General features: G+C 44.5%; 1 protein-coding gene across 1 annotated transcript; it reads right to left on the bottom strand.

The window, feature by feature from the left end:
* Nucleotides 1-886: 886 nt before the first annotated feature.
* On the bottom strand, nt 887-25,817 carry IL18R1 (interleukin 18 receptor 1). The gene is made up of 11 exons (XM_077343569.1): nt 25,501-25,817; nt 21,163-21,248; nt 20,198-20,426; nt 14,476-14,656; nt 12,654-12,798; nt 11,845-11,907; nt 11,104-11,251; nt 9,964-10,097; nt 6,889-7,050; nt 6,132-6,290; nt 887-3,088 (listed from the first exon to the last, which is right to left on the bottom strand). Exons 1-11 carry the CDS (start codon nt 25,632-25,634, stop codon nt 3,048-3,050), a joined length of 1,482 nt encoding a protein of 493 aa, XP_077199684.1. The 5' UTR covers nt 25,635-25,817; the 3' UTR covers nt 887-3,047.
* Nucleotides 25,818-26,355: the final 538 nt, after the last annotated feature.

Here is a 26,355-nt window from a genome sequence, read left to right as displayed (position 1 = left end):
GTTGCCAGCTAATGCTCTGATCAGAAGTGAGCCTCTGGTCTACAGGTACTGTGGTTGACTCACGCCAGATGGGCCATCAAGTGCCATACGATACACCCTTGTGCTTTGAGGATCCCACTGCTGGTAACTGCTTGGGTGGTATACAGTAACACCCCATAAATACACATTTTAAATATCATTTTGCTGTATTTCATCTGCCATAATTTAATGTAATTCTGAAGATGCTTGAAGAGGGGAAATCAGAGTGTCCAGCTGTAAATAAATAATGTGTAGCTGATAATAACTATCAGATATAATTCAAGCAATGAATTATATCATCAGTAACTCTCTGCTATCTCATAATTGAGCTCAATAGGGCTGGGTACAGAAGACCTTGCAAAAATGTCTGCAGCGAAGGCATTTTCTTACAGGGTGGAGTTTTTATTTGACCCCTTTTGTTCCTGCGCAGCTGTTTACAAGCTATTGAAGTCATGTACTTGAAGATTAGCAAATTACCAACAAGAAACAAGGTAAAACGGACTTGCTGCTAGAAATGGCAACACTTTCTTAGAAAAACCCAGCAGTATGGCATGCAATACACCTTTGTGCTCCGGTGAATTATGGATAGCCCAGCCCTTTACAAGACTGCAAGGGGAAAAAAAACTTTGCAAGCATATACAATAATGACTACCCCTTTACATCTGCGATAATGACTGCAAACTTTTAAATTTAATTTAAGTGTAAAATACACTGCGGATTGTGAAGAATAACCTGTATGTGAGGTGTTATACAGACAAATGAATATTTGTATATGCAAAAGAACACATAAATAAACAAAGAGGTACAAAATATAAATCGATTCCATTGATTATAAAAATAAGATCCAACTCAATAGGTAGGATTACAAGCATTGTGAAATTCCACAGGAAAACAAACATTGATTTATTGTACAAAATTTCTACCCTGCTTTTCTGTCCTCAGAAGGACCAGCTAAAAAAAAAAAGAAACATATATTTATATTTATTATATTTATATATACTGCCCTCCCTGGAGGCTCAGGGCGGTTTACATAAAAACGTATACAATACAAGGAACAATCCATAACATATAAATAACCATAACATTAATACTATTCACTGATATTTGTAACAGTGCAACAGTACAAACAGGCCCGGGAGCAGAGCGCACTGATGGAGTTCTGGGAGGGGGGAGCAGGGGCCCTTCAGATGTTGTTGGTTATGCCTAGTCTCAACCAAATGCCTAGTGGAAGAGTTCCCTTTTGCAGGCCCTGCCGAACTGTTTTAGCTCCGTCAGGGCCCTGATCTCCTCCAGGAGCTCATTCCACCAGGTGGGGGCCAGGACAGAGAACGTTCTGGCCCTGGTCAAGGCCAGGCAGGCTTCTTTACGGCCAGGGACCATTAGCCGTTTGGTGATGGCTGAGTATAGACCACATTTTAAAACTATTAAAACAAAAACACAACATGGAAAAAAAGCCACAACTAAAATACACATACAACAACACTGGGTACCAAAGGAAACAAAGAAAGAGTGTTCATCTACTGGCACTGAGGGCAGGTGAGGTTCTCAGGGGGGAGAGTTCCAGAGTTTTGCCACCTTCATCATCCTAGAAGGCGGTAACACCTACAGTGGGACCTTGGATGATGCCCGCAGGTATTAGATAGGTTCATAAAGGAGTTTAGCAGTCCTTCAGGTCTCTTGGTCCCAAACCATTTAGAACCATAGAGTTGGAAGAGGCCATACAGGCCATGAAGTCCAACCCACTGCTCAGAGCAGGATCAGCCTAAAGCTGTCCAGCCACTGCTTGAAGACTGCCAGTGAGGGGGAGCTCACCACCTCCTTAGGCCATTGATTCCACGGCTGGACTACTCTTGACTGAAATCCCCCCACCCTGATATCTATCTGGTACCGTTCTACACATAGTTTAAACCCATTACTGTTGGTCCTATCCTCTGATGCCCTCCTCCAAGTGACAACCTTATCTGAAACCTTATGTCCCCTCTTAATCTCCTCTTCTCCAGGCTGAACATTCCCAAGTCCCTCAGCCTTTCCTCATAGGGCTTGGTCCTCAGGTCCTGGATTATTCTCACTGTTCTCCTCTGAACTCTCTCAATTTTGTCCATGTCCTTTTTGAAGGGAGGCCTCCAGAACTGCACACAGTAATCCATGTGGGGTCTGATCAGTGAGGTATACAGTGGAACTATGACATCTTGCAATTTCAATGTGATGCCTCAGCCCACACTCAACTCTTCTCAGCAAGGGCTGAAATTAAGACTGCATCTGTCCTTGGCATCCATTTCAGAAGTCTTTCTCTGCTCAGTTGATGCTAACGAATCAGATCTCTTAGAACAGTCTGTCACTCAAAGCTCTTTGTACCTGTGATGAATTAACCCCTCACAGTCCTTCAACTGTTTGTACAGCACTTCCAAGCCTTTTAAAAATATAGTCTGTCACAGTTAAAGAATAACTAGACTAGTCCATTTATGGGGCTTCAGCTAGTCCTGTTTTGGCATGAACTCTAATTGTGAGACAAAGGAAAAACAGCTACAAAATACACAATATAGACCTTTCTGGTAAATTACTTTCATCATGATTAAACAACAAACAAACTATTCATAAATAAAAGGAAGATTTCAGACCATTATTTTATATATACCAAATATACAAAAGAAGCAATAACTAAATACGGTCATTAAAAAAAAACTTTACAATATTCCAAATAAAAACAACTAGTCTAAAAATCAGTTAAAATAAATTATTCAGTAGTCAATCATATATAAATTACATTAAAACTTATTTGAAATGCACCAAAACATATTTTTAAAACACACACAGATTACCAGTTGTTTTTTTTTAGCAAGCCCTGTTTTTCAATCACAGATATTCTTTAATCATAGGACCTACTGAAATTTCTTGAGACACAGAATTCTACTTCACAACAAGATACATGGAATTCATCCACAATAAAAATATGACATCCTCCATTTTAGGCAAATCTTCAGAATGTGGTAAATCTTCAGAATATGAGCACTGGTAGCCATTGTGATGTCCTATGCTTTCTGCTTATTGGAGACAGCAATCCCAAATGTGTCTATAATACAAGTGAAATACCAGAAAATACCCCTTCTGGATCTACCAAGAATCATAAGAGACATTGAGACCCATTATGCACGGGGGTTTTAGCGCACATTCGGGGTGGAATGGTGGCGACTAAAATCACGGATAACGCACGGAGCCGGCTGCAACCGGCTGCAGCTTCGGTGCATGCCGCCGAAAAAGCCGCGTCAGTGAAATGCGGAAGAAAGCGCAGCTTCCGGGTGAGCGGGGCGCAACCAGAAGCGGCGCCCGGATCGGCGCGTGCATAATCGGTTACTCTGGGTTTTGCCGCCGTTGCGCCCCGCCCCGTGCATAACCGGTATGCGTCGCGTCTTCCCCCTCCGCGTTTTCCACGTGACCCGAAATCGCCGTTTCGGCGGCCGTGCATAATGGGCCAGTAATACATTAATAGTAAAACTAATGCAAATAGGATGTTTTTTATAGATGTGATATTTTGTGAGCCGCTGCAAGCCAGCTATGCTGGGAGTGGCAGGATAGAAGTATAATTAATAAATAAATAAATATTTGAGAGCCTCCAGTAACTCTGTTATCTATAGCCATCTCTAACTAATAAGAAAAACACTATCACTACTATGAAAAACACTGTCACATAATGTTTGACTAGATTCTGTATGCAGAGACATTCAGAATAAAACCAGCAATTATAACAACATTAGCCACCTGACAGAAATACGAAGATCTACTGAGATTTTTACAGAACTGAGTTTGCGTCCAGTGTACTTTTAAGACCAACCAAGTGTTATTCTAGGTACAGTTACTGAAACCACAAAGATCGCCAATCGTCATAATTCAGGATGGCCTGGCTGCCACATTACACTTGTAGATAGATGTCATCTCCTCATGGGCAGCCATGCAAGTTAAACCAAGCTGTGTTCCTTCCTCTATCTGATACACGACAAAGGAAAGGAAATTGCAGGAAATTTCATAATTTTTCAGTATCTCTGCAATGCAATGTGAAGAATTGCAGACAGGAAACCCTTTTGGTAAGTAGCTAGGTTACATGCATTTTAAAAAAGGTTTATTTATGTATTTGTTTTGTTTTATTTTTTCATATATGCAATCACTTGGAGGTAACACAGGTAGAGCGGTAGGAGGCACACCTACTAAGGCATACCATCAGGCCTGCACTCCTGAGTGTCCTCTAACTTGGTTGGTTTAGGGACGGCAGACTGCACTTACACTAAAGTGCTCCACAAAAGGGGCAAAGATCACAGGAAAATGAGTCTTCCTATGAGGAATAAAATCCCAATAAGTTTGGCTGAGCAGTACCTTTTATTAGGACCAATCCAAAATAGTTTGCAACCTTTCTCTTTCCTCTAAGCTCTTTGTCAGCCTGGATGTTCAGTTCTCCCCCTCCCTCCAAAAAATGCATTAGGAAAGAGAAAAAGTATGTTTCAAGAGACAAAGCCTTTTCAGACACTGTATTCCTGGTGTCCCTATCTCATATACCAGAAGGGAGTACTATACACATTCCTCATGGTCTAAGCCAGGGGTAGTCAAACTGCGGCCCTCCAGATGTCCGTGGACTACAATTCCCAGGAGCCCCTGCCAGCATTCGCTGGCAGGGGGCTCCTGGGAATTGTAGTCCATGGACATCTGGAGGGCCGCAGTTTGACTACCCCTGGTCTAAGCCACTGCTGCTTGGTTGTGACATTGGCCAACTTGGCTCTTTCTTAATTCTGAAGGAAAAATTCAGTACCACCAACTCTTGACCGGTAAAATTCCATGTACTTGAATGGACAGTACAATGTAAACAGCCACTGACTATTTGTAAACACAGGGGTGACCCTCGAAAATACTATCCCATATATCCAAACATTTGGTCAAAGCCAAGTTAGGTCTGAAAACAAAAGTGCTCTCATGCATTTGAGAAAAACCAAGATAAAGGGACTTCTGCGGAGGGAGGAAGTTAAAAACCACAATTTCTCACGTTTTCTGGGACATTACCAGAAGTCAGTCACCTCTTCTGCAAAAGCGGTGTGAACCTTTCATGAAATGTAGAGCAACAAAATGTGCTGTTCACATAACACTTACTTGGGATGGATTAGTATCCTGGCTTTGTTCTGAAGTATACACCTTCCCTCCATTTTGTTTTTAAAGTAGCAAACATATATTGCTCTCCTTCCTTTTCAGACTGCTTCTTTAAACGGCCCATCACACAGGGACTGGGTACCGTTCTACTGTTACTCATAGCAAAATGTTCTTAGAATAATGCAGTCGAAAAAAGCCATTTCCCTTCACCAGGAAAGTTACCATTTTTGGCAGGGCCTGAAGGGTGCTAAGCCAAGAAAGATGCTAATGGCTGGTGTAATGCAAACCCTGTTGGCATTCCTCTGGTCCCTTGTGTGGTGACACAATTGATAGAGACATCCCCTTGTTCTTGGCAGTGTCAGGAACCATGGAAGCAAGGCTGGCCTACCTACTAGGCAGACCTACACAACGGCCTATGGCATGACCCTTTGGCTCACTTGTGTACAGGCAGGCACAATCAATCTAAGCATGATGACCACTTGCTTGGTAGAAGTCAACTGCACCGATGAAGACAGCCTGCCTACTTGCCTCATGCCGTGAACCAGTATGCACACACCTAGGTTAAAGCTGGCCCAGAAGCTCTGGCTGGGACCTCCCCCCATTCCAGGCAGTGGAGGCATGGCCCCAGTGAGAGCAGCCTGTGGGTGGCTTCCTTGCATGGTGACTAGGCAGGTAACGGAAAGAGAAAGAGAACAAAGAGGGCAGGATGACGTATGCTGTGAAGATGCCTGCTCTCCTGCATACAATGTTCTACTGCTATGGGAAATTACTCACGAACTGCAATTCAGAGACAGTTCCTCTCACCCAGAGCAATGAAATAATTCAATTAATGAAGTAATTCTTCTTTTACCATCTCGCAAGAGTCATTTTTCTTGGCAGATAAATCTGACCGGAAAACATCTCTTTTTATGGTTGTTCTAGTGGAGAGGTCTTGCCTCTTTTAAAAAAAAAACAAAGTTATTTAATGCAATTTCCCTTCAGCCTACCTCCTCCAGGAGAAATGTCTCTTTCAAAGATACACAATTTATATCCATAATGTTCTTCTAATATACTTGGCAATACGTCCAGAGCAAACGCTCTCTCTTCACCACATATTGGTGTACAGTCTTTCAGATAAGACACAAAAGCATCATAGATTTTTCCATCTGAAACAGAAAAGAACCGTGTTTATCCTGTGATCTTTTTAAAAAAAAAATGTATTCTTTCCTCCCTTTGCAGCTTTTCAAGGAAACTTTTGCTTCTGGTTCTGCCCCTGCCCAGCCCGTTAGATGGTACAGGAGGTTTCCAAAAGATTCACGCTAATCTTGAGGGAAACACAATCCAACCCTTTAAGACCCACAGAACAATTTGTGCAGACATATATTTCCTAAAGCAACCTTGTTCTCCTCATTCCATATGAGTGAACATTTCTCCTTTACGAAAGTGTGTGGGGAGATGCAACAGGCCAAACCTTTCCAGAAGAAATACTTTGACCAATGATGCAGGGGAGGGAAAAGCTGAGCCAGTGCTCGCATGGGCAAATCCCCGCTGATGCACAAGATCGACACCAGCCCAACACGCTCCTGGCCCTGGCTCCACTTTACGGTCGCTGGTGCCCCATCTCAAGGGAACATATTGAAATTGAGGAGACTACAGCCAGTTCTTCCTACATGCTGCGGTTAGAAACAGAAAAGAGCCACTAGGTGTATGCACTGTCAAAGGAGCGATCTCGTGCAGTACAAGCACATGCCAACCATGTTTTACCTCCCAGAGTGTCATCTTTTGCTGCTAGGTCCCTGTACAGTAAAGCAAGGTCAACTCTGAATACAACACACAGACCCATCACCGCAACAGCACTAAGGGAACACAATATCGCCACAATCATTCCGGTAGCAAAGGTACGTGGGGAGAGGTCTGAAGCTTTAACTGGAAAATAAAAGAAAGGACCATCATATGCAAGACCAGGCAGGAATTGCCCCCAAAATTACCTTTTTAGCAAAAATGTCTATTAATACTTTAATATTCAACTGTTAAGTCTGCCGTATACTTCTAGGTGCAATTTTATTATATTATTTAGAAGTCCGAAGCTGGATACAATAAGAGCATTAGAAACATAATACCAATATAGCAAGATTTAAAAAATTAAAAACAAATTAGCAGCATTAAAACAAATTCAATGGCTGTCAAAGTGAACTAAACACTGAGGACTTACAAATATAGCGTTATCAACAGCCAGGTGGGGCCTTGGGATCTCCCCAAATTAAAACTGATCTCCAGGTGACAAAGGTCAGTTCCCCTGGAGAAAATGGCCGCTTCGGTAGGTGGACTTTATGCCATTATACCCCACTGAGGTCCTTCCGCTTCTCAAGCCATGCCCTACTTAGGCTCCACCTGCAAACTCTCCAAGTCTCTACAAACCCAGACATGACAACTCTAACCAAGTTATTACATTTATTAAAATAACAGCAAAAGGCTTGTGCAGGTAATAAACATTTTCATCGGATGCCTAGAGACTAGTCACTGGGGGAACCGCTGAGGGGATGGTATTCTGTAACATAGAGACTGTTACAAAAAAGGCCCTTTCTCTGCTTGCCACTCACCTTACGTCACAGATATGGGGGCCTCAGACACATAGCTACATTGCCAGCTTCTCATAGGAAGAAGGCGATCCTTCAAGAATGCTGGCCTCAGACTTTGAGGCTAAGAACTAGTACTTGTGCTCAGAAGCAAACTGGGAGCAAACCATGTTCCTATAGCAAATACTAGTGTGGTGTAGTGGTCAGAGTGCTGGACTAGAATCTGGGAGACCTAGGCTTGAATTTCTGCTCTTCCAAGGAAGCTTGTTGGGGCACCTCACAGGGAGGAAAGAGCAGTAATGTAAGCTGCTCTGGACCCCCTTTGGGAAGTAAAGGGAAGGTATCTTCAGCACCTTAAGTCACCCGTAAGGACAACTCAGAAATCCCAGTTGGAACAGAACACTGAAGCCCAGATAAAGTCAGGCGGTAAGTACAATATGCAGATCACTCCCACTCTGCAGACACTCACTGGTTACACTCATCAGTTACTGGGTTTAGTTGAAGGTTCTGTTTATTACTTCAAAGATCTTAGTGGCATAGAGCCCATACACCTGCAGGACCACCTCTCCTGCTGTGTCCCACTGGAAAAACTTTGCTCATCAAAGCCTGCTGAGGTGCCAGCCTACCAACAGGTAAATTCTCTGAGGTGTCCCCACACTATGGAATTGTCCAACTGGGGCAAAACAGAATTGCTCAGAAGGGCTTTTTTGCAGAGGAAGTAGAGCTGTGAAAGTAATGAATCCACTTGGGAGGTGACCTCTGTTAGGGATAATAAGTTGTTTCTTCCAGTTCCTCAATCTCGGCTTCACTGCATTATGTTATTGAAGTAAGAATCTCTGCTGCTAGACTCAGTTGTTGTATTTTGTATACTGCTTGCTAATGGACTGAATAGCTTTGTTTTACTAGGACTTTGTTTTACTAGGACGAATTCTGAACTGGCTTACTGATTGACTGAATAGTTCTATTGAACCTGTAATCCGCTCTGAGTCCCAGACTATAAAGAAAATCTTTAATCGCTCCTCGCGGAGCGGAAGAAATAAAACAGTAAGGGCCCCGAGGGCGGGCCCTGTCCGGGATGAGGAAGGGTGCCGATAGGCCCCTTCCCCTGGACTGACAAAGCGCCTCCCGATTGGGCCATCCACTTGTCAGTCCAGCCCCAAACTGCCAATCAGCAGCCGCGCACAGTGCGGCTAATTGGGTGTTTGCCCGGACTACAACCTGCCCCACCCCCCACCAGAGCTTACCTTCACTCCACGGCGGCCATTACTCTGCTGGCCACCGAGAGCGAAGGTACGCTCGCTGGCCCCTGCCCTCTACCCGACAACGGCTCCCCAGACCCCGGGGAGGTGGCTGGCTGGCTCGCTGAGCCACGGATCGCCTTCCCCGGGGCCTGGGGAGTGTTTTGAAGATCGGGGGGGGAGGAAAAACGCTCCCCCGGCCCCTAGCGCCCGCTGAATTTTTGTTTCAGCGGGCTTTACTACTAGTCAATAAATAAACCAAATGAAATAGCATGAATGGTGGTAAAGGAATAGCACTAGTTTAACCATTTTCTGCTTACGAACTCAGATAATTCTGCCCTTTCTCCTCTGTCCCATTCAGGACTGGGAGTGGACATAAACCTAGCTGGTTTAAAAACAGCTGAAGTACATTTGGCAAGGAAAACTGAAGGGGAAAATGGATTTTGGTACAACTACAGGCATTCAGCACTTCTGCTGGAATACTTCAACGTAAAACAGCTTGGCTAATTCTACAGAACAACACAGCTACCCACCTGAATCTAAGTGAGTTAGAAAGTTATAGCAGAACTTCATAGCAAGAAAGTTGCTTTTGTGTTATTTCCTGCTTCCTTGTGCTAGGTCACATTACTGTGTGATGTGTTTGTGAGAGAAAAGGGGAAGTTGTACATCGACAATTCCTCATGGTTAACAAATAAAAACTCAGTTATAAAACCATTTGTTTTTACGTGACTCTCACTTTTGTAGCAGCCGTCTGCACTGGTCATGTACAGCAGGGGTAGTCAACCTGTGGTCCTCCAGTTGTTCATGGACTACAATTCCCATGAGCCCCTGAAAATGCTGGCAGGGGCTCATAGGAATTGTAGTTCATGAACAGCTTGAGGACCACAGGTTGACTACCCCTGATGTACAGAATCCGACTCAGCCTCCCCATGGGTAGCAGCTATTTCCCTGGAACAAAAACTACACAAATCGACAGGTGTCTTTTGCTGTTGGTGTCTCAGATGTTAGATAAAGTTATACAGTACCTTTCTTCAATGTAAATGTTTTTATTTCAGCATTTCCTGCTAATAAAACGCAGTCGTATGAAGCATTGACGTCTTCCTCCCGAAAACTTTTAATCCACAGTTGCTTCAAGGCAAAGAATTGGGCTTCTTCATTACTGCCAGACCAGGGGAAGGGGTGGGGGGAGAAAGTTATAAGGGAACTGCTTTGTCCTCTGTTTCTATTGCTACGGATGTGGGGAGGGAATATTACTAACCACAGATCCACATTAGCCTATCTTCTATCTACTGCTGAAGATGCCACTGCTGCAGTGATTACTGTACAAAGAGATTATATCACATTCTACAAGGCTTGCAAGACGGAGCTCTTCCGCCAGATTTATGGTTGAGGTTGGGGCGCGGAAGATCAGACACCCCTCCCCCCCAAAAAAGGAAAGAAGAACAGAAAGATCTACACCAGGCAGTCCACCGCCACTGGTGGGTTACCGAGACTCGGAGCCCCCTTATGGTACAAGGGGAGGCAGCCTCACAGCTGTGAGGGTTAAAGACTATGCTGCCAGGGGTATTTTTTAATGGGGGTTATTCTATCATATGTTTTTATGTGGGGTTTTATCTGTAACCTGCCCTGAGTTGACTTGCCAGAAGCGGCGGCATATAAATCGAAATAATAATAATGATGATGATGATGATGATAACAACAACAACAATAATAATAAACAATGCAAACTTACCAAAGTCAACACGAGTGACAATCAGAAGGCCCTAATTAAGGACAGGTCTACACGACACACCTAAATAAGTTTTCTACCAACTTAACTCTCATGGCTTTCAACTTCTGGCAATCATAGAATAGGGAAGGTGACGAGAATTCAGTTAGAGACTTCTAATCAAAAAACTCTCCACCTCAAGAGATTCTGGGGCAGGAAGTACTAATAAACCAGTTTGTGTCCATAGTGCAAGCATGTCCGATGGTTATCTTTTTAATCTAGCTGCATGAGACCTCAAAATTATTGTGAGCCTCCTCAAACCAAGAGGAAAGGGGGCTAGAACTGTTTTAATGAGTTAATTAATTAATTAAATGCACATTGTAACATTCCAAAGTGCCAAATAGGACACTATATAGCCATGGATATACGTGATGTTTTTTCGGTGAACATTACTTACTATACAAGGTCTTCCATTTCACAAGGAGTTACACTATCCATAATATCCTGACACTTGTCCAAAAGATCATCGTTGTGTTTCCAATAAATCTCTTGCGAGTTGTTAGAGCACCCCAAGAATGCTGTGCAGTTGACCACCTTCTCTTTACCTAAGCAGAACATATTTTAAAATCAAAATTGTTGTGTGAACAGCAGCTGCCCCTCTCGCCCGTTTTTATAAGAGTGAATCTATCCAGAACTCTTTGTAACTTTGATTCCAAGTGCTCAAGTAATAGCAACAGTGAATGGATAAAAATCTTCAGTAGACAGAGAGAGCTAGAGCAACAGGCTGCTCTGAGCACTGTGAAAGGCTAGCAAATTTTAATAACTTAGATTTGAGCATGTTGTAACTTGATTAGGTTTCATATGTAATGTTATTCACCTAGCCTTGTTGCAAACTGCCCTGAGCTCCTGAGAATTCTATAATAGATAAATAAGCTCTGTGCTTCCCCTCCCTTTACAAGAACAGCCTACAAGGGAGCTACTTCTGGACACTCAAGAAGACCGACCTCCGTTGGAGATGTGAGCCCTCATCACTGCATCCAGCTAAACTCCAAGAACTTACCAAGCTGTCTGTCTACACATTTGTTAAAAAATGAAAAGCCCATCTTTTCAGATAAAATGTAAACAACACTCAACACATGCACATATAAACACCCAAGTATCACTAACACTTAATATTGTTAGAAACAGTGAAAGGTACCTATTTCTATTTCAACTTCTTCATACTCAGGTCCTATTATCTTTGGTTTGGTACAAGGATCTTCTGAAAAGGAAAAAGTGCATGGCTTATTTTTTCTCCAATTATTTTCTGTTCCTAACAACAAATATTAGCACGTTTAACTCAAGATCATGACTGAATGAGCCTCTTGGCATTAGCATAACCAAGCATGCACATTCCTTTGCCTGAGACACTCCATCCGAGCAGGAAGGAGGCAGGACAGGAAGTGCATCTACCCATCTTTGCAGAGACTCAATTTAATGTCTCGCCCACAGCAAGGAATTTGGGAGTGATTCTGGATGCCTCCCTGTTGATGGAGGCACAGGGCACTGGAGTAGCATGCCAAGCATTTAACAACCTTCGCCAGGTGCAGCTACTAGTGGCCTACCTACCCCCGGACTGTTTGGCCACATGATTCATGTGACGGTCACTTCTAGGCTGGACTTCTGTAACTCGCTCTATGCTGGCCTACCCTTGTCCTTGACCTGGAAACTCCAGGTGATACAGAATGCAGCAGCTAGGGTCCTCACTGGTACATCTTGGAGGACCCATATACAGCCTGTGCTTAGGCAGCTGCACTGGTTACCAGTTATGGTCCAGATCAAGTTCAAGGTTTTGGTTCTGACCTTTATGGCCATCCATGGTTTGGCCCTTGCCTATCTGAGGGTTACAGATTTATATAAATTTAAGATAAAATTATCTTTATATAAATTAAATATTATTTAAAAAGAGGAAAAGGAGAAGAGTTATAAGAAAACAAAATCATTTTCAGAGTTTGCTTCCAGCCTTACCTTTTTTCACTAGTACTTCTATTGTGTTTGTGGCACTGTATATCTTTCCGGCATGAAGATAGGACACCACACACGTATAATTCCCAGAATCCTTGGGTGTTAGCGTTCCTATATACAATTCCCCCTCTTCTTTAAAGAGACAGTTCTGTTCCAGTTAAGACATTTTAAAAAATTGAGCATAAATTTAGAAATGCAGACACACACAAGGGCAGGTTACTCAGATTTATGAGCCAATCCCTCCCCTTCCCAAACCTCAAACAACACTGTTTGTTGGGAAACTCCCTGGGTCGGTGGCCTGACGCATCGACTCGCAGTTGCTTCCTTGTCGGAAGGGCGGGAATCGGCCGGGCCAATCGTCTGTCCGGAGGAAGGGGCCAATCAGGCCCCTTCCTCATCACGGACTAAGCCCGCCCTAACTCCTCCCACAAAGCGCTTAGCGCTTTATTTAGTCCGCGCCGCCGCGGGCGTGTTAAGGATTATTGGAAACCGCCATGAGCACAATTGGGAATGGCGGTATAGAAATCTAAGTATAAATAAATAAAAAATAAATAAAATAAAATCCTATTCATTTTTCCTCAGAAACAAGTCCCAGCTTATTCTATTAGACTTGCTCCCAAGTAGGCTGTATATAGGACAGTAGACTAAGGTTTGCCCATGGCCTATTCTGCACAGCGGCAGCCGCACCAGACCACCAATGGAAGTTTGTGAAGGGGCTGTTTGCGCCGCCGCTTCCTGTGTCCCTATGGGGGGACCGTTTTTAGCAGTGGACCCCGCCCACCCCCAATTTCTGCCTCCACGAGGCAGCCATGGTAGAAAGGTTCCGCTGCATGGGGAGGCAGCGTGTGGGGAGCTATATTCATGAAGGTGGGAGTGTGTAACAACGCCCTGATGGCACTCACAGCAGGGAAGGGAATGCAAAAACATCCACACTCCCTTGCCCTGGGGCAAGCGAGAGCCTGATTCAGGCCTGGTGCAGGACAGGTCCTGGCTGGTGCCGACATCATCTGGAAGCAGGGATTAACCCCACTACCAGTTGAGCACCAGCCAGAGCCTTTTCCCCCTTGCAGAAATGGCCATAGTGCTGCCCACATTCTTTACAATAATGAATACTAGAACCCTGACCTACCCGTATTTGCCGGTGTATAAGACGACTGGGCGTATAAGACGACCCCCCAACATTTCCACTCAAAATATAGAGTTTGTTATATACCCGGCCCACCCCTGCATCTCCCTGTGACTGGTACTAGTGCACAAGTACGCATGTGCAAGCTCTGCATAGACAAGGGGCGGGCTGGAGCACCGCTGCTTCCCTCAGAGCAGAACGGGCCGGTCACGCCGAAAAGGCTGGCACCCCTGTCTCGCTGCTGATGCTTGCCGCAGCCATGCTGATAACCCGCCGCAGCTGCCCTGGATACCGCGCGATACTGGATGGTATGTAGAATTAGGTGGGCGGGCATCAGGAGGCCACTATGGGCAGCTATGTCTATCCCAACTGAAGTGCATCCGGCGTATAGGATGACCCCCCCACTTGGAGGCATGTTTTTCAGGGGGGGAGTCTTATACGCCAGCAAATACAGTAGTTATAAAACAAGTGAATAAAAAAAAACCAATTCTAGATCTTGTACTGCACAACTGAAACAGACCAGGTGGGAACATCAATGGATCAGCAAAATATTCTGTCCATTGACTAATGGGAGATAGTTAAAAATTTCCTACTGGTTCTTCCAAGACTGACCCCACTGTAGTACATTTGATGTTTCAAAGGTGTGTCAAGTAGATTTCTACAGCTTTCCCATTGCTCAAAATTTTTCTTATGTAGTACCTTATACCACGTTTTCTTGACAACCTTTCCACTGTAGTTCTCAGCACTGCATGAAAATCTATAACCTCTTCCAGCTATTGCATGTGGATCAGACGAGATGTGATCAGCAGTGAAACAACTCCCTTTAATTTTGGGGAGCACATTCAAGTCCCAAGAATGGTTGACACTGTCTGATCCATTACTGAAGGTAAAGAAAACATATTAAGATTTTAAGAGGCAACTAAGCTGGATCCTACTTATCCCATAAAGACAAACCACCCTTCACAATTCACTAAAGTTATATTAGAGAAACTAACACCATGCAATATTAAAATTTAAAAGCACAGTCCTCTATCACATTAAAAAATGTATACGGTTGACCATCATCTTGGAACTTAGTTTCAAAACATTATAAAAAGGCAACACTTTTCAATAATTCTGACAACTTGATGGTCAAGTGCATTTCAGACATTACAGTATACTAATTTTGTTGTGAAAAACAGCCTTCCATACTGGTATAGCTGCACTGCCTGATTTTGGGGCAAGCTATAGATATTCAAAAGTAAGATTGAATTTACAATAACAAACTGTGGAATCCTAAAGACAAACAAATCTTATATGCCACAAAAGTCCTGTCTATTTTTGGTGCAGCACATTCAACACGGCTACCCCTCAGGAATTATTCTTCCGTATGTGTGTGTGTTCTTTGCTGTCAGGTCACATCAGACTTACAATCTATGATTTAATGAACTCCAAAATTTCTTAGAACTGTTAAAAGTCTTGCTCCTGAGTGGTTTCAATCATGCTCCATATCCTTTTCCATCCCCTCAGGTGACCACATATGGTTATGTTGACCTATTTTTTGTGCAGCACATTTAACACGGCTACAGGAGGAGATCAGCCCTGACTGCTCTTTAGAAGACCAGATCCTGAAAATGAAACTTAAATACTTTGGTCAACTCATGAGAAGGAAGGACTCCCAGGAGAAGAGCCTAATGCTGGGAGCGATTGAGGACAAGAGAAGAAGGGGACGACAGAGAATGAGGTGGCTGGATGGAGTCCCTGAAGCAGTCGGTGTGAGCTTAAATGGACTCCGGGGAATGGTAGAGGACAGGAAGGCCTGGAGGATCATTGTCCATGGGGTCGCGATGGGTTGGACATATATATAACTCCTACCCAATCAGGGAGACCCTTCCAGAGCCATGAGAAACACCAGGGTTTCCCAAAACCCCTGTTGAGAAAGCCTGCAACAGCTCATGAGGAAACCCAAATTCTGTCAGCAGCTCTCTCCCCAATTCTTTTCAAGAAGCCTCGCAATCAATGCAAATACTTTGAAGACTGGATGATAACTCGGGTTATATAGCTACATTTAAAAGACGACATGCGGCTATAACTACTCATTTAATCTATTTTGTTTTCTCAACCCCTAAATTAAGCGTTTATATGTGAACAGTCACATAGTATCTGTGGTGAAGAATTACTACAGATTCTTCCTCCTTCAGCACTAAGAGAGTCACTGAACAAGAACCTCATTTCAAGGTCGTAAACACTTATGCAAAAGCAGCCCTTGACCCAATTTTGATAGCCACAGGAACTAAGATATATATATCTCATGATATATGGGAAACAACGCAAGCCTCAAATTGTACGCCTTGCCCAAGATCCTTAAGAACGATTACTCACTTGTTCACAGCTAGATGCCCACGTTTTTCACAGAATAATAATTTTTAAAAGGCTGAAATCTTCCCCCTGTATAAACAGACTAAATTGGTGGTTTTCATAAACTAGATTGCTGGATTTTACTCCTGGGAAAGGATATTCAAATGAAGGACACAAACCGCCTCGGTAGTTCTGTACTATGGTTGTTAGCTGAGACCATGTCAGCCACTGCTATTTATTTTATATATAAGATGCATCTATATTCCTACATGAGGCTATTTTTTAAAAATATCTAGTGTAATGCTGAATATCAATTAAAGTGATCCAAATAATAAAACACTGAAATCAATAAAACCATTAAAATCAATGATGGCCCAGTAACCCCCAAAGGAGATAACAAATCTGGGAAAACCATGCTAAAAATAGTAAGGAGAAAAGTATCCATCAAAAAGTTAAACTATTTAGTAGGCCAAAAGAAAGGGTCAACTATTATGAATGACTCGACAACAGGCTTAGGAAAAGAGAAAGACACAAGCGACGTGCCTCCAACTCCCATGGAAAAAGCATTCCATCCTTAAGGCCTCACAAGAGAAAAAGCCTTGACCACACAGTCATGCACTTCACCTCAGAGAGAAATGCAGCAGCATAAGAGAGGAGACTGTCCTTCAGTTCCAACCCACTGGTTTTAGAGGTAAATAACCGGAGGATTATGGGTAGCCAGTGTAAAACGAAATGCACTCAATTCAAGCTACCCCTGCGAGTAACCTTGCTGCATTGCATTCTGCACTGACTGAAGTTTCTGAATCCTGTTCCAAGCCCCCCTTCCCTAACTCACCCCAGGCAGCTTATTCTGCCTGTGAGCTTTTCAGGGGTAACTGGTTGGTTACTGTAGAAAACAAAAATGCTTCTCTACATCAAGCATTGTACTGATCCAGCAAGGGTGGTTTTACCAGCACAATCCTTGCCTCAGGTGCACCTGCCCCTAAGCCTCCTCTTTGGTCTGGAAGCATCCTTGCTGAGGCACCATTAGGGCTGCCAACTCTGGGTTAAGAAATTCCCCGATCAGCTGTAATTTCAGGAGGTCTCCATCCCCCCCCCTCCCCTAGATGTTTCAGGAAAGGTGAAGCAGCATTATCATCCACACACGTAATCTGTGGTGCCGTGACTCCTGAATTGACCACACACTTTCCGCTACATGCATATTAAGATTCATGAGACCACATTATCTTTGGTTGAATCCAGGAAGTGTATTGCTTCGCAGTATTAGTCAAACACAAAAGGCAAACCGCAGGCAAGACAGGCAGCAGAACCTCACAAACAACAGACAAGGAAGGGACTAGAGAGCCAACAAATAGCTTACACTTGTATGTCAGCCAGAAGCAATCCAAAGCTTATCAAGATGTAGATTTTTAGATGGCTCCATAATAGGTTTGCCAGGTCCCCACTGGCCACACAGGAGGATGGGGGGGAGGGTTACCAGATCCAGGTTGGGAAACTCCTGGAGATTTTGGGATAGAGCCTGGGAAGGACACAGTCCTCAGAGGAATCCGATGCCATGAAGCCCACCCTCCAAAACATCAATTTTCTTCCAGGAACCTGATCTCTGTGGACTGGAGACAAGCTGTAATTCTGGGGGATCCCTAAATCCTGCCTGGAGGCTGGCATCCCTACTTCATAAATTTGTACAAAATACAGAAAGGAAGGAGAAAGGAAAGTCAGAGACCCATACTGGTAGAAAAACCAGAGATCAGAACTCTGATAAAACCTTCAGTTGTACTGATAGTCAGAGGTTCACTGAGTCTAGACATGAAAGATCACTTTAGTCATCATGCCTAGTAGCCATGGATGGACCTGTCTTTCATGAGTCTACACATTTAAAGCCATCTGTGGTAGTGGTCATCATTATGGCCTCAGGCAGTGAGCCCCAACAACTGTCTAATCGGAATCTATCACCAATCAGCTTCATTTTCAACTTCAAAGTTCGAGTGCTATAAGCAATAGAGGTGAAAAGTTCTCTCTTCATTTTCTCTACCAGATGCCTCAGTATCTCCTTCAGTGTAGCCCCTCCCCATAAGTGAGTACTTAAATCTGATGATTTGGTCCATAAGCAAAGACAGATCTTTCCACAAACCTGAGGGGAAAAAACAGGTTTGCAGAAAAAAGTCTGAAATTAAAAAGTGCATTGGGTATTAACACACACACACACCCCGAAGCAGTTTCTGTAGCTTTAAGAATAAATGCCATCTGTGGTCATTACCAGGCAACCACTGACAGTACTGCCAGCCTCCAAGTCTTGGCAAAAAAAGGAGAAGGGAGTAGCAGGGGAGGTCTTTCAGTGTCTGTTTGGGCCTTTCAAAGGGGCTTGTTGGGGTTAAGCATAAGATCAATTATCCACCCAAGCCCAGTTGCTTGCTACTTTTTGACAGCAGCGAATCTCTAAACCGGACACAAAGGGTGGCAGTGGGGGAAGAGTTGTCACATCCCTTTGCGCTTCCTTGTGGAGTGCCACAGGCAGCGATACTCTCCCCTAAACTCGTTAACATCTATATGCGCCCTCTGGCACAGTTGGTTCGGAGTTTGGGGCTGGGTTGTTACCAGCATGCAGAATGACACCCAGCTCTATCTTCTGATGGACAGATGGACCCCCCCCCCCGACCCGGATACATTTGCCAGATGTTTGGAAGTGATGTCTGGATGACTCAGGCAGAGTCGCCTGAAACTCAAACCCTCCAAGATGAAGGTCCTGTGGCTGGGTAAAAAGGGGCAGGACCAGGAAGCACGCCTCCCCTCCCTGGATGGGGTGCAGCTTATTGCTGTACCTACTGCCAGGAATTTGGGGGTGACCATCGATGCCTCCTTATCTATGGAGGTGCAGATCACAAGTGTAGCACAAGCAGCATGGAAACAAGGAAAAGTGAGACTATGGGGGGGGAGTGGATGTAATCTAGGGAGGGAGATAAAGGGGAGAATGAGGTCTTTGCAAGTTCCTCATTGTGCGACTGGGTCTAGCCCAGCCTGGCAGCCAGAATCACAGAGTTGTCCTGGGGGAGGAAAGGAACAAACGCCGAAGAAAGCACAGAAGATAAAGGGAGGTTGGATGGCAGGTGGGAGGAAGAGAGGTAAGCAGGAAAAGAGGACAGGCTACGGGGCTTTTAGAAAAGGGAAATACTGAAGAGAGGAAAACGAGGTGCCTCCAGCAAATTCTTGCAGTTCCCCTTCTTGGAAAAATTTCAGAATATTAAGAATCAGTGTCCTCTTCATTTCTGTCAATTTCCTTTTGAATGTTTTGGAGGTCCTTGAGGGTTCCCTGCTTGTAATTTCATAAACCCACCCTGGGCTAGAGGCCTTCGTATTCCTGTCCTCTCATGGCAATTCAAGTCATTACCTTAAACTGACTTTCACATTTTTGTGATTCCTATCTTGACTGAGCAGACTGCAAACAGTTGGTTGTTAAAACTAAATTTTCCTTACTATTAATTTGCAACTGATCTTTTCTTTATTGTACTAAGAAGTACAATCTAAAATCTCTGGGCCCATCCTCCTCCACGTTCACTTTGCACAAAAGAATTCCGCCCAGGGTGGGCGACTGTTAAACTGATTTCTTTTGGCCTTCCTCTGGATATAGGCAAAGACAATCAAGTCCATTTCATGGAAAACCAACTGCCTACTCCTTACTAGGAAGATAATTTCTTCTTCTTCAATAGGGCTCAGTTCCAAGGACCTGCTGGATTACATTGCAGAGCTGTAAAGAATGGGTGGTATAAAAAATCCAAATAAATAAATAATTTTTTTCCCTCCAAAAGCTTTCTCAAATGGGTGGTACAATCCTAAACACGTTGCATGCTTTTAAGCCAATTGATTTCAACAGGCTTAGAAGGGGTATAACTCTGTTTAGGATTGCACTAGCAGCAGCACTTTCAAGGAATGATCGATAAAAATGAAAACAAAGTATCTTAAGAAAGAGTAATGATCAAGCTTAATATTGATTAATACTGTCTGCAAGACCTGGTATATCAAAGTAACACAGTAATTATGCTTCTTTCTAAATGCAAAGAACAATGGTCTCCCTCCACCTCACACCTACCTGAGAGTGCAAACGTACTTCCCAGTGTCGTTCAATAGAGCTGGCCAAAACTGCAGCAAAGTCCCTTTCAAAACAATTCTCCCTCCTTGTCTAATTAACGTCCGTTTTCCATCTTTTTCTCTATACCAGGTTACATTATACTCTTCATCTTGCTTCCCAGTAGGACAACAATGTGAGAAATGTTCTTCTTCGAGTATGTTAATAGAGGATCGGATAAAACAAGTTTCACCTTCACAAGATTTGAAGGAAAGCAGGGAAAGACATAATTATGGTATTTCCAGGTAGTAGGAGATGAATACATTTTATTCTTACAGCCATGCTAGTATAGTACTGGTCTGAATAAAATTTATCCTCCTGTATTCTGGATGGAAGAGCAGTAGATGACCTTTCTACTTTACCCCTACTTTGTTGTTAAAGAGGAGAATGAGTAGTCACAAGGCAGAAAGAAAAGAAACCAGCATTTTTAAACAAATGATATTAAATGCTGCTGTATTATCATGATAAAAAAAGACTTCCCATACTTCCTACTTTTTAAGGAAGTTTGTTACTTCTTAAAGAAGGGGGGCTGTAATTCATAAAGACTTGAAATGTTGGAGGCAGTTGGTAGACGCCTCATTGGCCATCATTAGTGATGGTACAAACAGTAGCCAATAGGTGCCCATATTGCTCACTAAGTGTGCAAACTTTCACAGTAGTTGATGGTAGGATGAGGAATTTTCCACAGTCCGTCTTATCAATGGGAAAATGCAGTTTCTCCCCCGTAAAAGCCGTTCCTTTAGGATACGCATCCAAATGCCCCTCAATAACTAAGTGACAACTTTCCACAGTATGCAAAAAAAATCATCTTGGCAATTTTATCAAAGTTTAGGTACTGAACGGAGGGCACTTTTGACTCATCTGATGCAGCCTGACTTGCTATATTTTGTTTGGGGGGGGGAAGAGACAGAAAAGTGAATTAATCTTACCTGAGCTGATAATAACAGGGCAAAGCAGTAAGAAAATTGGCAGACTTCCAAAATGCATTTTCAGGTAAATGTAGCAGTATCCTTCTCTGAAAAAAAAAATCCACATTTATTTATCTTAAATTATTTATAAGCCTGTCTTTCTCTCAAAAGCATCTCAAGGCAGTAGCAATATAATCTTTTTAATAAAGCAAACATTAAAGCATCAGATATAAAAACAATAAAACCATTTTGAATCTCCTTGGAAAGCCAGGAGAATAGAACCTCTCCTAGGAGGCTGTTCCAGAGACATAGGACAGCCCCAACAATGCAGGAGAGGAGAACAATATGAGTGGGGTTTTGTTCCCATTGGGAAGAAAGGCAGAGGGAGACAGAAAGAAAGCGGGAGAGAAAGAAGACGGGCCCGCTTTAAATAAATAAATAGAACTTGAAGACCAAGCAGTAAGGAAGATTGGTGAGTGGGAAGGAGAAACAGGAAATGTGGAAGACACAGAGGGGCTTCCTGGTGGCGGGGGAAAGGAAATAGCAAGGGGAAGGGAATACAGAAGGAAATTAGGTATTCTCCACCAATTCTTGCAGGTTCCCACTTGCATTTATCTGGGTGAGGGAACACACATCAATGTTAAATAACATCTGGGAGAGAACAGCTCCCTGTGGGACTTCCCATGCCACTGGGAATTTCTCTCCCAAGCAATATACATGTTTTTGTGTCACAGCTGACTTACAAGAACCCCCCAGGGTTTTCAAGTGGTTTGTCATCGCCTGGCTCTGTGTCCTTGCTGGTCTCTCACCCAAGGAGTAACCAGGGCTGAACCTTCTTCGCTTTTGAGATCTGCCAAGATAGGGCTAGGCTGGGCTACCCAAGCCAATTTCTTAATAGTATCTTGTGGTGTGTGTGTGTGTGGGGGGGGGAAACTCAAAGCAGGATACGAGAGGCATCTCCCTGGCCAGTTTCTTAGTATGATGATGACGATGTTAGCCATTCAGTCAAGTCCGACTCTTGGCTATCCTGTGGCTCAACCGTTGCCATGATTTCCGCTTCTTTTAGCTTTTTAATGTTCTGTCCAGTGTCCATTCTGATTGCATCTAACCACTGCATTCTCTGCCTTACTATACTCCACACTAGTCCATACTCCACCCCACACCTGGCCTCCTCTATCCCTGCTGCTTTATGGCTATGATTGCATAGATTGCTAAACAATTTTCCTGAGTGCTACAGCATGGTCTGTGTCCCCTGGGGAGCATTCCAAGGTATTCACTGGGACGGGCCATAGTATAGCAGGAAAGCCTCTGATTTGAATGCCCAGGTTCCCACATCCTGGGCTCAATCTACGGCATCTCCAGTTGAAAGGACCAGTCAGTATGTGATGGGAAAGATCTCAAGCTGAGACCCTGAAGAACCCCTGCTGATCTGAGTAGGCCACACTGACACGGATGGACGGATGGTGTGATGGTGTGAGGTGGGGACCCTAGGGGGAAGTGACCATGTCCTCATAGAATTCCTTTTTAGATGGGGAGCCAAGGAAGCTTGTAGCCAGACGCGGATGTTGGATTTTCATAGGGCAAACTTTAATAAACTCAGAGACATGATGAGTGTCATACCATGGACGAGAATGCTGGAAGGGAAGGGAACATGTGAAGGGTGGGCGCTACTCAAACAGGAGCTATTGCATGCTCAATCAAGGACTATCCCAGAAAGACGAAAAAACTGCAGGAGCTCTAAGAAGCCTATTTGGATGAACAGAGAACTTCAAGAGGAACTAAGAAAGAAAAGGAAAATGTTCAGGAAATGGAGGGAAGGACAGAGCTCTAAAGAAGAGTACCTACAGGTTACTAGGCACTGTAGATCAATAATCAGAAAGGTCAAAGCTGAGAGTGAGCTAAGATTGGCCAGGGAATCCCATTGTAACAAGAAAAGATTTTTCAGTTATGTGAGGAGCAAACGTAAAGTAAAGGAGGCAATAGGCCCACTGTTGGGTGTGGATGGACAAACTCTAATGGAGGATGCAGAGAAAGCAGAAAGGCTTAGTGCCTATTTTACATCTGTTTTTCCCACAGGTCAAAGTGTTTAGGCACATCTAGAGATGGTCGTAGCCAAAGGATAGTGTCTGGGTGGCAGGTTAACATGGATAGAGAGGTTGTCGAGAGGCATTTAACTGCACTGGATGAGTTCAAATCCCCTGGGTCGGATGAAATGCCCCCGAGAGTGCTCAAAGAACTTTCCATAGAACTTGCACAGCCCTTGTCCATCATCTTCGGAACCTCTTTAAGGACTGGAGATGTCCCGGAGGACTGGAAGAGAGCAAACGTTATTCTGATCTTCAAGAAAGGGAGGAAGGATGACCCGGGAAACTACAGACCAGTGAGTCTGACCTCTGTTGTGGGGAAGATAATGGAGCAGATATTAAAGGGAGCGATCTGCAAACATCTGGAGGACAATTTGGTGATCCAAGGAAGTCAGCATGGATTTGTCTCCAACAGGTCCTGCCAGACCAACCTAGTTTCCTTTTTTGACCAAGTAACAGGTTTGCTGGATCGGGGAAATTCGGTTGATGTCATTTACTTGGATTTTAGTAAAGCTTTTGACAAGGTTCCCCATGATGTTCTGATGGATAAGTTGAAGGACTGCAATCTGGATTTTCAGATAGTTAAGTGGATAGGGAATTGGTTAGAGAACCGTACTCAAACAACTCAGTTGTTGTCAATGGTGTTTCATCAGACTGGAGAGAGGTGAGTAGCGGGGTACGTCAGGGCTCGGTGCTCGGCCCGGTACTTTTTAACATATTTATTAATGATCTAGATGAGGGGTGGAGGGACTACTCATCAAGTTTGCAGATGACACCAAATTGGGAGGACTGGCAAATACTCCGGATGATAGAGACAGAGTTCAACAAGATCTGAACACAATGGAAAAATGGGCAAATGAGAACAAGATGCAATTTAATAAAGATAAGTGTAAAGTTCTGCATCTGGGTCAGAAAAATGAAAAGCATGCCTACTGGATGGGGGATACGCTTCTAGGTAACACTGTGTGTGAACGAGACCTTGGGGTACTTGTGGATTGTAAACTAAACATGAGCAGGCAGTGTGATGCAGCGGTAAAAAAGGCAAATGCCATTTTGGGCTGTATCAACAGAGGCATCACATCAAAATCACAAGATGTCATAGTCCCATTGTATACAGCACTGGTCAGACCACACCTGGAGTACTGTGTGCAGTTCTGGAGGCCTCACTTCAAGAAGGACGTAGATAAAATTGAAAGGGTACAGAGGAGAGCAATGAAGATGATCTGGGGCCAAGGAATCAAGCCCTATGAAGATAGGTTGAGGGACTTGGGAATGTTCAGCCTGGAGAAAAGGAGATTGAGAGGGGACATGATAGCCCTCTTTAAGTATTTGAAAGGTTGTCACTTGGAGGAGGGCAGGATGCTGTTTCTGTTGGCTGCAGAGGAGAGGACACGCAGTAATGGGTTTAAACTTCAAGTACAACGATATAGGCTAGATATCAGGAAAAAAATTTTCACAGTCAGAGTAGTTCAGCAGTGGAATAGGCTGCCTAAGGAGATGGTGAGCTCCCCCTCACTGGCAGTCTTCAAGCAAAGGTTGGATACACACTTTTCTTGGATGCTTTAGGATGCTTAGGGCTGATCCTGCGTTGAGCAGGGGGTTGGACTAGATGGCCTGTATGGCCCCTTCCAACTCTATGAATCTGATTCTATGATTCCGTGTAAGGCAGTGTCACACATGTTCATATGTGATGGAATAAACAGTTGGATAATGTCACACATCAGTAGTTAGTAAGATTACAACACAGCAAACTATCTCAAGCAGCCATTTCCTCCTGAAGACATTAGCAGAGGACAGTTTCATTCAAAGTGCTGTAGCATTAACTGAACAGCCCTCAGGTCGGTTGAAGTACACTATGTTATGAAAACAGATAACACTATTGTCGTGCATAACCTTGGTATCTCCCCCACACACACACCAAAGACACTATTGTGTACATAAACTGAAAACAACCTTTTAAAACAGTTCAGAAACTAAGAAGGACGCTTGCCTATTTGCCACTTTCTTGATTCAACTATGCTTTTTCGGGGGTGGGGGATTTTCTCTGAACATGGTTTCCATAGAAGTGATAGAACAAAGGTTCTCAGGAAATCGGAACCAAATTCGCCAGTGCCAAAATAGCAGCACAGCTCCCAAAGCGCCCACAGGGATCTTGCAGGCCCCGCAACAAGCAGCAGTTCGCCATACGGGGGCATGTGCCGCCCACCCGCACCCGCAGTCCGCTGCAGGGTCCCCGTTCCCAAGCCGGGGGGGGGGGTCCCCACGCGACTCTTACCGCGGCGGAGGGGTCTCAGCTTCGCCCAACCGTGATTTTTCCACGATCCAAAACCTTGCAGGGAGCTGCGGCCGCCCAGGCGAGCCTCGGTTTCCCCTCCGGAGCAAGTCAGCCGCCCGCGCGGCCCCTTTCATGAGCACATGGGCATGTCCCGTGGCGCCCCCGCAGCGGCTCCCTCCGCGAAGACGCCGCCACGGAGACCCCCCCAGGCGAGGAGAAGAGCGGCCCCGCGGAGAGCGAGCGGACAAGACATGCGAACCGGCGAGGGCGGAGAAAGAAGACGGGCCCGCTGGCAAGTCCCTTTCCACTCGCAGGTTCCCCCGGGACCCGCAGTAGCCGACCTCTGCCGGTAGGGGGCCCAGTGCGCGAAACGAACCGAAGGACGCGCCGGCGCTCGGAGCCTCGTCCTGTGCGCGCCTCGTGGGGGAGAGGATGCCCGGCGCACGCCCACAGACCGGGGAACAACGGGGCGCGATCGGCGGAACCGGGTCCAGGGCGACTCCATGTCGACGCCCCCATCACTGGCGCAGAAGACAGTTGTGGCCCCTTCACGAACCGCAGAGGACGCCTCGCTGACTTTAGTAGGGCTTAACAAAACACAATCAGAGCCCAGTGGCACCTTTAAGGCCAACAAAGATGTATTCAAGGCGTGCGCTTTCGAGTGCAAGCGCTCTTCCTCAGATTAAGACCTACCATCATGACAGTGGGGATATAAATTCTGTTAAATTAGTAAACTGTGTCACAACATCCAAATACAGCCATCTGATAATTCTTTGCCAAAACAGCCAATCAGCCCCCTGGAATTGAGTTGGAGTTCACAAAAACATGGGAGAAATAAAACTGTCCATGTTAGTG

The sequence above is a fragment of the Paroedura picta genome, chromosome 6 (assembly GCF_049243985.1).
Source record: "Paroedura picta isolate Pp20150507F chromosome 6, Ppicta_v3.0, whole genome shotgun sequence".
Lineage (NCBI taxonomy): Eukaryota > Metazoa > Chordata > Lepidosauria > Squamata > Gekkonidae > Paroedura > Paroedura picta.
Note: the sequence above shows the minus strand (reverse complement) of the source record. Positions and strands in the feature narration are given on the sequence as shown.

What these genes read in the sequence shown, in the direction of transcription:
- IL18R1 (XM_077343569.1), bottom strand. Translation starts at nt 25,634, where the DNA reads ATGAAAGGGGCCGCGCGGGCGGCTGACTTGCTCCGGAGGGGAAACCGA. An exon ending in AAGTACGTTTGCACTCTCAG is followed by an intron (nt 14,657 to 20,197) that starts GTAGGTGTGAGG and finishes CTTTACCTTCAG; the next exon opens with TAATGGATCAGACAGTGTCA. An exon ending in AGAAGTACTAGTGAAAAAAG is followed by an intron (nt 11,908 to 12,653) that starts GTAAGGCTGGAA and finishes TTTCCTTTTCAG; the next exon opens with AAGATCCTTGTACCAAACCA.